Consider the following 13173-nt stretch of genomic DNA (forward strand, 5'->3'; position numbering starts at 1 on the left):
TTCTGTTTCAATTCCTCCCACTTCCTACAGACTAAAGGGGTGGCCATGGGTACCCGCATGGGCCCAAGCTATGCCTGCCTCTTTGTAGGTTACATGGAACAGTCCCTCTTCCGCACCTACCAAATCCCACCTCTTCCTCCGTTACATTGACTGTATCGGCGCCGCCTCCTGCTCCCAAGAGGAGCTCGAACAGTTCATTCACTTCACCAACACCTTCCACCCCAACCTCAAGTTCACCTGGGCCATCTCCAACACATCCCTCACCTTCCTGGACCCCTCTGTCTCCATCTCAGACAACCAGCTAGAAACTGATGTCCATTTAAGCCCACCGACTCCCACAGCTCCCTAGAATACGCATCCTCCCACCCACCCTCCTGCAAAAATTCCATCCCCTATTCCCAATTCCTTCACCTCCGCCACATCTGCTCCCAGGATGAGGCATTCCACTCCCGCACATCCCAGATGTCCGCGTTCTTCAAGGACCGCAACACCCCCCCCGCAGTGGTCGAGAACGCCCTCGACCATGTCTCCCGCATTTCCCACAACACATCCCTCACACCCCACTCCCGCAATAACTGCCCAAAGAGAATCCCCCAAGTTCTCTCATACCACCCCACCAACCTCCGGATACAAGGCATCATCCTCCGACACTTCCGCCATCTACTTTCCGACCCACCACCCATGACATTTTTCCAACCCCACCCTTCTGGAGAGACCACTATATCCGGGAATCCCTTGTCCGCTCCACACTCCCCTCCAACCCCACCACACCCGGCACCTTCCCCTGCAACCGCAGGAAGTGCTACACTTGCCCCCACACCTCCTACCTCACCCCCATCCCAGGCCCCAAGATGACTTTCCATAGCAAGGAGATGTTCACCTGCACATCTGCCAGTGTGGTATACTGCATCCACTGTACCCGTTGTGGCTTCCTGTACATTGGGGAAACCAAGCAGAGGCTTGGGGACTGCTTTGTAGAACACCGCCACTCGGTTCGCAATAAACAACTGCATCTCCCAGTCGCGAACCATTTTAACTCCTCCTCCCATTCCTTAGACGACATGTCCATCCTGGGCCTCCTGCAGTGCCACAATGATGCCACCCAAAGGTTGCAGGAACAACAACTCATATTCCGCTTGGGAACCCTGCAGCCTAATGGTATCAATGTGGACTTCACCAGCTTCAAAATCTCCCCTTCCCCCACCGCATCCCAAAACCAGCCCAGCTCATCCCTGCCTCGTTAACCTGTTCTTCCTCTCACCTATCCCCTCCTCCCACCTCCTAGCCACGCCTCAATTTCCTACCTACTAACCTCATCCCGCCCCCTTGACCTGTCTGTCCTCCCCAGCCTGACCGATCCCCTCCCTACATGCCCACCTATACTCTACTCTCCACCTATCTTCTCCTCTGTACATCTTTGGTCCGCCTCCCCCTGTCTCCCTATTTATTTCAGAACCCTCTCCCCATCCCCCTCTCTGATGAAGAGTCTAGGCCCAAAACGTCAGCTTTTGTCCTCCTAAGATGCTGCTTGGCTGTGTTCATCCAGCTCCACACTTTGTTATCATGGCTGACCTTAACCTGGTTTCAACCCCACTTTCCTGCCTGCTTCTATACCCATGTATCCTGCTTTTCATCTGAAACATCAATTTCTGTCTTGAATTTGTTGATTGATTCTGGCTCCACTGCACTCGGGGGCAGTGAGTTCCACAGATTCGTAACCCTCTGAGAGAAGGAGTTTTGCCTCAGCTGAGTTTTGAGCCTACCATCTATCCAATTACTCTGTATCCATGGGGAATATACATTGAATGTCCACCTTATCAATCTCCTTTAGCATTTTATATACCTCTATCAGATCCCCACCCCCTCATTCTTCTCAACACCCACAACTACAAGTCCAACCTATTCAACCGCTCTTCATATGACAACCCTTTCATCCCTGGAATTAATCTGGTGAACTTCCACTGAACAGCCTCTATAGCCACTACATCCTACCTCAAGTACGGAGACCAAAACTGGATACAGTACTCCAGGTGTGGTCTGACCCCAGTGCCTTTTATAATTGTGATAACAATTCTATACTTTTATAATCCAGTCTTCTTGCAATGAATGCCAAGATTCCATTTGCCTTTCTTATTATATGCTGCACCTGCCACTTTAAATGAACAAGTGCACCCAGATACCTCTGCACTGACACTGTTTGAATTTGCTTCCCATTAAAATAATTTATTTTCCAGCCAAAATGGATAACCTCACATTTATCTACATTTTACTCCATCAGCCAGACTTTGGCTGATTCTCCTAGCCTATCAATATCCATTTTTAAACTCTTCACCACCTCATCACAGCCTGCTTTCCTAGCTATTTCAGTATTATTCACGGATTTTGCTATGCTACACTCTGTCCCTGCTTGAAGATCATTGATACAGATTGTGATTAGTTAAGGTTCAATAACTGAACAGTGTGGAACCCCACTAATTACAGTTTGCCATCCAGAGAAGGGCCCATTTATCCCAAACCTTTCCTTTCTGTTGATCAAACCAATCCAAGTCAATATTCTATCCTTAACTCCCTAGGATTGAACCTCCTGCACCTTGTCAAATGCCTTCTGGGAATCTAGTTATACCACCTCCACCAAATCCCCATTATCTACCTTGCTGGTTATATCCTCAAAGAACTGCAGCAAGTTTGTCAAGTATGACTTGCCCTTCATGAAACTGTGCTAATACCGGTGAATTGAGCCCTGTTTTTCCGAGTATTCTGTTATTCTCTCCTTTATGATTGACTCCAACAATTTCCCCACTACAGAGGTCAAACTATAACTGGTCTATAGTTTCCCACTTTTTGCCCATCTCCTATTTGTGAGTAGGGGTGTCACATTAATGTGTTTCTAATCCAGTTGTACCTTTCCAGAATCCAGGGAAGTTATCATAACTAATGCGTCCACTATCTCTGCTACCACTTCTTTTCATACTCTAGGGTATAGGCCATCAGGCCCCAAGGACTTATCTGCCTTTAACTGCAGTAGTTTACTTAATTCTTTCTCCCTAGTTATAGCAATTTTACCAAGTTCCCCTGTAGTAACTGCAGTTTTTAGGAAGAAATTATCTTCCACTGTGAAAACAGACAAAATGTTGATTTACTGCCTGTGTCATTTCTGAGTTTCCCGTTATTATTTTGCCATTTTCATCCTATAAAGGACCTACATTTAATTTCACTATTCTCTCCCTTTTTTGTGCACATATAAAAGCTTTCGGTATTGGTGCTTATGTTTTCTACTAATTTCCTTTCTTAGTTCATCTTAGCTCTTGATTTTGTTTTTTGTAACCCTTTGCTGACATTTAAAGTTCCCCTCCAGAGTGCCACCAACTTTTGCAGTGTGATATGCCCTAGTTTTTACCATTATGTTATCCTTGACTTCCTGTTAGGCCATGGATGATTTTCGACACTTTCACAATTCCTCTTTCTCTCAGGAATATACTTTAATTGAGAGGGCATTTAGCATCCCCTTAAGCATTTCCCATTGTTCTTCAACTATTCTGTACTTTAATACTTTTGTCCAGTCCACTTGGGCCAACTTCTTCTTTTTAATCACTCACTGCCAAATCTAGAAATTCTGGATTTAGCATTCAGTGATTCTGTTTTGCCTTGCGATATATTTGGGTGCCATTCAGAAAATAAGCAAAGCCCTGTTTTCTCCATCTGATTGTGAAGTAGTCTAACTGGTCATTAAAAGGAGCTGCTTAAAGCCACTAACTGTAAATATGAAATACAGTTTTCTTCAGTTTTCCATGTAGTGGAGCCAGACTTCCACTTAAGTTCCGTATCACAGTTCCTCCCAATTATCGTCTCCCCCACCCCAGACACATCTGCACACCAACAACACCAATTTTTAACTTTCTAATGATGCAAGGAGTTCATAGTGCAGTAGCAGTATCACTATACTAGTAATCCAGAATTCCTCATAGATGACGGATGTTCAAGTCCAACAATGTCTAATGAATTTTAAATTCAGGTAAAAAGATTGAAATTAAAAGTTATTCTGATTGTGACCATATAACCATTGTTAATTGTTAGAAAAGTCTACCTGGATTGCTAATGGGAATTTAGAGAAGGACATTGTCTGTCCTGAGCTGGTCTGGCCTACGATGACTTCAGACCCATGGAAATGTGCTTAACTCTTAACTGCCCTCTGAAATGGCCACTCAGTTCAAGGTCAACAACGGATGGACAATAAATGCTGATCCAGACATCGATGCCCATATTCCATGAACTAATAAAAAATATATATACACCCAGGTGACAGATATTATATATTTGAAACCTGGCCAAAACAGTGCACAATTTTTGGGATCACATTGCAATTGTAATATTAAAATCTTCTAAATTACTGAATAGTGGTATATCTGTGTTTATAAATATGATCTTCCCTCAAGGCATTACTTCTCAGCAGCGATGGACAAAACCTGGTAACAGGTGGCGATAATGGTGTAGTTGAAGTGTGGCAAGCCTGTGACTTCAAGCAACTGTATATTTATCCTGGTTGTGATGCTGGCATCAGAGCTATGGACCTGTCACATGATCAAAGGTAACAGAAAGTATTAAATTGGGATGTAACATAAGTTTCAGTAATATATTGTTACTATTTCAAATAAAATAATTCCAAAGTGATGTTTGAATATTGTGTCGGGTTTTGATACCCCCAGAAGAGCCAAGATGTAACAATAATGTTAAAGTGCAGCATAGATTAACTGGCACGTTACCAAAGAGGAAGGCTTACAGTAATGTAATGTAATTTCAATAGTTTGAATTTTCTTTTATTGAAGAATGTTAAGGATGACAACTAGAGAATATAAAAGACTATGAAATGGCATCATGGCATCCCACTGGTTAGTAAGTTAGCAAGTGATAACAGCGAACAGAATTAAGATTCTACAGAGTTCAAAAGGAAATTAAGAGAAAGATAATGACACAGCAAGTGGTTAGAATTTGAGTTTATACTGTGGCACATTCTTGAAAGAGTGTCTGTAAATTCTTTTTAAATGAAATTAGGTATTTTATAAAAATAAACATGTTAGAGGTTTGAGTATTGTAGTCTAAATGTGTTAAATAGCAAAGGTTATATGCTGATTTGGCAGACTTCAGGAAAATACCTTTCTGTTTAGAATTGCATTTCTACTCACTGTCCAAAAGCTCCAACAACACTACTTCTTTGCCATGTATAAACACCCAGTCGAGCGCTCACCAAATTTTCCCTTCATTAACCTGTGACCATTCACTATTTCTACCTATATCCTTAAAGATTTTAATGCATATTCCAGGTAAGTTTTCCAGTCTTTCTGAAACAACCTCTCTCTATCCCTTTGAAACTTCTGCTCTGCGCACGACTTATTAGGCCATCAAACTTAATATCATCTGAAAACTCAAAACTCTCTATTGCTTCATCCAACATGTTAATATATCCGATAAAATGATGAGACCCCAGATAGCTTATTGGGGAACATCACTATTATATCTCATCAATCAGAACAAGTTCATTGTTTGTGTTTTTATGTATTCCTTCATCACCTCTTAATCCATAATTAGCCTATATCATAAACATAGCTCCAGTTCTGGATGCTTGTACCTATATTAATAATGTCTTCTACTCAATCTTTTGAAAGCCCATAGAGACGACATCTATGGAATACTCCCTAGTCCATCAAGCTAGTGACCTGCATAAAAAAATCGGAGATTTTCTGAACGTATTCTTGAGATGTGAGCATCGTTGGCAAGCCAGCATTTATTGGCCATCCATAACTGCACTTGAGAAGAAAGTGATGAACTAACTTTTTGAATTGCTGAAGCCCATGTGATATAGGTCTGCCAGGACTTCGTGTAATTTGAGAAGGAACTTACAGATGGTGGTGCTCCTGTACCTCTGCTGTCCTTATCCTTCAAAGTGGCAGATTGAGACTGTGCTGTGAACAAAACTTTGGCAAGTTGTATGTAGTACACATGGCTGCTAATGTGTACTCGTGAGGTGAAATAAAATGATCAGAGGATGGAGGGCTTAATTTATTTTTAGGGCTTTTCTTGAGATTTTATTGAGGGTAACTTTTTGATTTTCGGAACCTTCTTTTCTATTCTCATTAGCTCATTTCTTAGGTGATGCAGTCATGTAGTAACACTGCTTCTTGAATTTATGATGTTATATGCAGTATTTGCATTTGCTTGGAAGCATAATTAGAAGAATTCATTAATATATTCAAATAATTATCAATCCTGCATTGAAATTAAAGCTACAACACAGTGGGAAAACAGTAATTTCTTAGACACCATATTATGTAAATTGGTACAAACAGCAAGCATAAATTAGCACAAAAGGAATTGTTGCAAAATAACTGATCCATGCTGCCATGCAAAAAAAAACTATCATTCTAACTACATCTTCTGCATCATGTTGAAATGACAGCTAATGTGTTTCTAGGACATAAGTATGAAATTGAAAAATTTTAACAAGCAATTACCAGCTCTTTTACTGCATCTCAGATCTTAATCTCAGATTTACATTTAATAATTGAGACAGTTTTCATTACAATAGCATCCAACACATCATTTCCCATAGAATAGCTCATGCATGGATGTAGTCTTAAACTAGAGATTCCCCATTCATTGGCAAGAATACCATCACTGATTTCAAGTTTTCTTAGCTGCCTATTCCTTTGCAGACAGCTTCACAACTTTTTTCTGTCCTTTTTAGCCTCCTACTACCCCTCCACCTAACATATAGTTGCCCTATCATTCCACTCTTCACAAGCTTGTAGTCTCTCTCTCCCTGCCGCTTGCAGCCTCTGTTCCTTTGCCACTTGCTGCATACCCAAACTTTCAGCTTTTTCCTCCCCTTGTAAACCTCTCCCTTTCTCCCAACCCCCTGCAACCGCTAGACCCCTGGTCTAAGCACCTACACCAAAAAGACCCCCATCTTGGCATCTCCAGCTAAATTCTTCACCAGTAATTCAACCACTGGCCTTCCCATCTCCACCAATACCCACTCCTCCCCTCCGCCGCCATCAGGCTACCACCTAGATCCTGGTAAAAGATGTTCCTGGAAAACTCTTTCCAACCTCACACCTACATCTGCCTGTGCAGCTCATTCACAAATCTTCCTTTGATTTTTTTTTTGTTATGTTGTCCATTTTGCTTTAAGTGATGACTTCTCTCAGATTGGTTACCTCCATGATTCAATTTCCCAAGCTTTCTGGGGATTTCAGGATGAATTTGAGTGCTGTTGTTTGCCAGTCACACAATCCTTTTCTTGGATGATTGCAACATTGTTGAGTGCTGTTTGAGCTGCACTCATCCAGACAAGTAAAAAGTGCTACCTCACTTTCACCTGATTGATAGTAATTGAGTTTCTGAAAGACAGGAGGTAAGTTTCTCCTTGCAGAATTCCCAACCTCTTTCCTACTGTTGTAGGCACAATACTTAAATAGTTGGTCCAGTTCATTTTCTGGTCAGTGATAACCTCCAGTGATTAGCTAGTCATAACTTTATCTTCATAAATCTACGCTGATTGTCTTTAATTAATCAATTAATACATATTCAAAAGCACACTCTATCTCTGGTTCTGTTTCATTCCTGCTAATTTTGTTAATAGCATTTGTGATCTGACTGATATTTATGATATCTTCCTATTTATCCCACCAAAGTGCACTTCAAAGAGATTGATTTTGTTAAGCTATACAGAAACTCAATCCTTTAAAATCTGTATCAAAAATTATGGATTCCTCTCTTGTGCATCATTGCCATCAGGTGAACTTCCACAGTTTGACATCTGGTAGAAAATCATTATTAGGCTTCAATATTATCTATCCGTTAAAGGTCTATAATAGTTGTAGAGGCATAAAGATGTCAGAGCTGATGTTTCTTGGGTGCCAAGCCAACCTGATATATTGGTGGAAAGCTTAACTTCCCCTGCAGGCTCCCTTTGTGCTTTGTTTCAATGGTGACCCTGTTCAAAGCTAAATAGAAAGAAGGAGAATAATACATTGTCTTACAAACATCTTCCCTAAAAGCAGAGAAGTATTTGGCCTTCTCTAAGAACTCCTTCAGTGCTGTATCCTCTTCGGAATGTAACTTCTGCATTTTCCAACAAAAAAAACCCCAAGATCACTGCCCAAAAAAGACAACATAAAGTGAAGTGAGGAAAGATCGTTTGATCAGCATGGCCATACTTTAGGTGTCTCTTTGCCTTTGTGTAAGATGGCAATAATTCATTAATATTGTTCGTGAAATTTGATTTGAAAATTAAAATAAATGTAAATACAACATAATATTACATATAATAAGCATAAAGCAAGAATGAGTGTGAATACTTTAGTGTGAATTATATTTGTGGAGGAGCTGTGAAAGTTGTCATATTTTCAAATTACTTCTTTATATGAGAAACTATTAAGGGATTCTAGATAGTAATGGAGGAAACCATGACAAATAAGTATTCAAATTTCAATTTTAGCATGCTTTTTTTAAGTTTAGAATATTTATTGTGCTAGCTGTATGATCTTCCTAAGTTACTAAATAGACCCTAATGGGTCAAAACTATTTGGAATTGTATGCTGCTACGTGGAAATTATGCATTCCAAATAATGTAACAAGGAACTCCCTCTTATGTTGCTAGAAAATCAAATTATTTGTGGTTTACTGAGGACTTATTACCTTAACAATTACAGTGAACTTGCAATAGCAAAGGTTACCTTTTTCAAGTCAACAGGATAACTAAAGCTATGTTACAAAAGGGTACATAGTTCTCAGTTGATTTGGGGCTTAAACAAGGATAATATGGTATAATTGAGCATGCAATGTGCATTGCTGTTAATTTTCCAAAATTTGCCAGATTCAGAAAAGGTTTCCATCAGACTGGAAATTAACAAATAAAACCCATTTATTCAAGACTGGAAACAGATGGAAGATAGGAAACTATAGGCCAGTTAGCTTGATGCCAGTTGTGGGGAGAGTAATAGAATTGATCATGATGGAGGTTACTCAGAAACACTGAAGGTAATCAGGAAGAGTGAATATGGTTTTAAGGAATGGAAATCATGCTTAACCAATTTGTTGGAGTTGTTTGAAAGGAGTAACATTCTCTTTGGATAAAGGGGAGCCCATTCAAATCCTGTTGTTGGATTTCTGGGAGGTATGTGTTTTTTTTTCCTGTAAGTATTATACAACTTTGGAACTCTGTCTCAGGAGGAAGTAGAGGTGGGGCTGCTGAATGTTTGCAATGCCAAAGTAGGTAGATTTTTGTTGGGGGAGTCAAAGACTATCAAGAGTACATAGGAATTCAAGACACCAGATGACCAATTTTAGTCTTATTGAATGACAGAGCAGGTTTGCGGTGCACATGACCTTTTCTTGCTCATAATTTGTGTATCTACAATAAGTTGCTTGAGTTTCAATAATTATATTACTAAGTATCAATTATATTTTAGCACTGGATTCTTTTCCATTTTATCATGTTTTGGAAAGAAAGCTTTAAATTCCTCAACCTTTGGATAGGAATTGGAATGAAGGAGAATGAAAATAATATCTTAAGAAATGTGTAGGACCAGGCCATATGATTCCTTGGGCTTTCTTTGCCATTTACTGGATGATGACTGATCTGATCTTGGCCAGAACTTTACATTCCTGAATTTCCCATATTCCTTGATAAACATGTAATTCAAAAATCTGTCCATCACCACAGTTGAGCATGTTGAATGATTGATTTTCTGTAGCTTTCTGGATTGGAGAATTCCAAAGACCCTCCAAATGAAGAAATTTCTCTTCATCTCCATTTTAATTGGGACTCTCCTTGTTCAGAAACTTTGCCCACTGATTCCACATTCTTCCACACAAGGAAACATACTCTCAGTATCTACCCTATTAATTTGTAAATTTGGATTTGTGCTTTTCAAATAAGGTTATATCTCTTGCTTCTAAACACCATTGGTTACATCCTACACAACCTTCATCAAGACAGAATCATCTCAAAGATCAACCAGATTTATCTCTCCTTAAATAAGGAAGCTGAAACTGTGTGCAGTTTTCACCAACACCCTACAAAATTGTAACAAGACATGCTGTTTTTGTACTTCAACATCTTTACAATAAAGGCTAAAATTTCATTTGCCTTCCTACTTACTTGCTGTCCCTGCAAAATCTGCAAATTATATTTTTGTGGTACATGTATGAGGATATCCAATCAGTCTGTACTGCATGATTCTGTGGTCAGTCTCTGTTTAAATCTTTGCTTTTTAATAAACACACATGAGTTTTGAGAAGTCACCTAGAACTCAGAATGTTAACATTTTTCCTCTCACTACAGGTGCTGCAAGACTTATGGAGTTTCTCCAGTATTTTCTCTTCCTTTTTCATAGTTCTACAGCGTACTCTTTTAAAAAAAAAGCATCACCAATGCACTCTGTGAAACTACCCTTAAATTTTGCTTTAGCACTTTGATTTGTCCAATTCATATGAAGATTACAGTTATGGATGATTATTGCAGTACCAGATGTTATGCATGTAAAATGGTTTTGATTACTACCACACCAGATTTGGCATATGATGTGAAACTGTGTGGGGTTGAACTTCTGGGTTTTCTCCCTCTGCCCCTTCTCCCAATAGTCCTTATTCTTCCTCTCCTGAAAACAGTGATTTAAGCTTAAGTGCAGTTTTTCTAGACATTGGCAACCATCCAGTTTCCTTTTTGATGTGCCAAGAGATTTTTTTGTGATTGGGATAGGCAACACAACTGTGTTCATTAATGTTTTTGCTTGAAGTCTGGACCTTTTCTGAATCCAAAATGAAGTAATATCAATTATAGTAATGTAGGGGACATAGCATAATGAATTTTTCAATGATGTGATCCTACCTGCAATTTGAACATAATATTAACACTGATATAGCTTGCTGTATGACAGTGTCGGCAGTATGAAGTTGGATGAAATAACAGTTCTTAAAGAGCTATGGCTTACCATCAGAGGAGCTACTATTGAGGTAGTTGTGGTGAATTAGTTGTTCATAACCAAACAGTGGAGACGCAAGAGCAACATGAAATCTACTGAGTTATCAGAATTGTACATTTCTGTGGTTTACAGATTGATTTTGTTACACAATTCCAAGATGGCTCAACACATTGTTCTTGGAGGAACACCACCGTAAGAGTCATGCATTTAAGATTAATTTACTGATCATGATGCATATTTGATTCAAAAACATAACTTGTCTAGGAAATTGTGTTGAAGTAACCAGGTTATACTTGGCTACATTGTGCAAAGTAATGTTCTGAGATCATATATTAACTATAATATTATTTTATATCTGTTACAGGACACTGATAACAGGCATGGCTTCGGGCAGTATTGTAGCTTTTAACATAGATTTCAACCGGTGGCATTATGAACATCAGAACAGGTACTAAGCCAATTTTAGGGGAAGGCGGAAGTGTGATTGCCAGTTCTAGCTGAGAGCACAAGTGCTGCAGTGAACATCCAGGCATAAGTGGTGGAACATGATGCCCTCTGCATTGATGTCTGTTATACATTCCATTACATCTAGCAATAGTTGTACATTGTATTCTTTATGTGTAAAAGCAATCACAATGGTCATTTTCTTTCTTTCTATCACTGAGAACCAGCCACAACAAATGAATGCCATATTAGTTTAATTCAGTAATGTAAACTAAATGAATCAGAATGTTAATTAATTAATACTTCCAAATAATTCTATTGATAATGTGTCAGAAAAAATTGTGAAGAATGTATCCAGTTATTATTCTTAATACTGCAAGCTAAGAGACAAGCATTTTAAAAAATGCATTCTTCTTCATTTGCAGTCTGTACCCAATCTATGAAATAATGCTTTTCATAAATTCTACTTTAATTCATTACCTTTGATAGAAACTGAAAATCCTGAAATATCTGTTTCTTAACCAGTTTTGAAGTTCCATCATGCAGTCTATATATCTAGTGTTCATTAAGATAATTTTTCCAAAAATATACAGGTGAAACTCAGTAGAAAATAACTATCATTTATAGCATTGAGGACAAAGTTGACTTGATTATCTAATTTTAGTGTGGCAATGAGAGCCCCATTCAATTTTATGTTGTTATTTTACAAACACAGTTTGGTTTCTATACACTGTAAAAGTTGTATTAATGAGGTGAATATTACGAGATCTCAGCTTCTCCAGCTTAGAAACTGCATTTTCAGCTTTCCTAGTAGGCACAAGATTAGGAGTACATTGCATTTTTTTTACTGTAGCAAAAGTCATTTAATAATATTTCTGGCATACTATTCAAATTAAACCCATACACGGGGTTAAAAAAAATCACTTCATGTTTTCCTCTTTGTATATTTGGTGACTGTATTGTCAAAAGTCATAGATGTACATACTGTGTTGGTAGGGCTAAGAGGCATGTAAACAGGAATGTAGTTTTCTTGGAAATTACACTCACTCGCAGTTGTTTATTTCATTAAATAATTATTGGATTCTTTGTATTGGCATTTTGCACCAGAAACATTATTTATTGCTGTGATTATTGATTTGCCATCTACACTGTAATAGTAAATTTTAGCACTGAGTTCTTTACTTGTTGTTTGTATTTAAACAATTAAAACCATGAAGAAAGTCTGACTGCGTAATTAAGTTGTACATCACCTAATGTGAGCAATATTATGAGTTTTTAGTGTAGAATTGGGAGGGGGGAATTAGCATCTGGAAAACAACTTCATTTCATCTGGAAATCATAGTGAAATATTTTGGATATACAAAATCCTTGAGCTATTGTAACGCTGTTTTATGGCAAAGATGTAAAATATGCCAGATGTGTGTCAATTCAAAACTAAAATTGAAAAAAAATAAAATATGCAAAGAAATAAATTGTTCAGTCTTTTGTCAATATAGTATCCTGTGGAGCTTATGTTAATCTTGTCAATCTAGAGAAATGAGAATGTGTTTTGATTTAATTGAAAATGCTTTTCTGTAATTGCTTGTCATTTCTTTTCCTTGGCAATGAAGTACAAAATTCCAAATTCAAATGGAGTTCTAGGTGATCAGTTTTTTTAATTAAGTTTGAATTGCAGCAACCCTCAAAATGTAGTTCTGGTATCATTGTGAAACTCAGCAGAGCATTTAATGGAATGGAAAACCTTCCT

General features: G+C 38.5%; 1 protein-coding gene across 9 annotated transcripts in view; it reads left to right on the forward strand.

Annotated features, from left to right (window-relative positions):
- The window catches only part of nbeaa (neurobeachin a), an 828675-nt gene extending 815777 nt beyond the window's left edge, over positions 1 to 12898 (forward strand). For all 9 annotated transcript variants that reach the window (XM_059646713.1, XM_059646714.1, XM_059646715.1 and 6 more), the window contains 2 exons: positions 4434 to 4585; positions 11347 to 12898. In XM_059646713.1, coding sequence (XP_059502696.1) covers positions 4434 to 4585; positions 11347 to 11437 — 243 coding nt within the window. In that variant the 3' untranslated portion in view covers positions 11438 to 12898. The remainder of the gene's footprint in view (positions 1 to 4433; positions 4586 to 11346) is intronic.
- Positions 12899 to 13173: the final 275 nt, after the last annotated feature.

Source organism: Stegostoma tigrinum, chromosome 6 (assembly GCF_030684315.1).
Source record: "Stegostoma tigrinum isolate sSteTig4 chromosome 6, sSteTig4.hap1, whole genome shotgun sequence".
Lineage (NCBI taxonomy): Eukaryota > Metazoa > Chordata > Chondrichthyes > Orectolobiformes > Stegostomatidae > Stegostoma > Stegostoma tigrinum.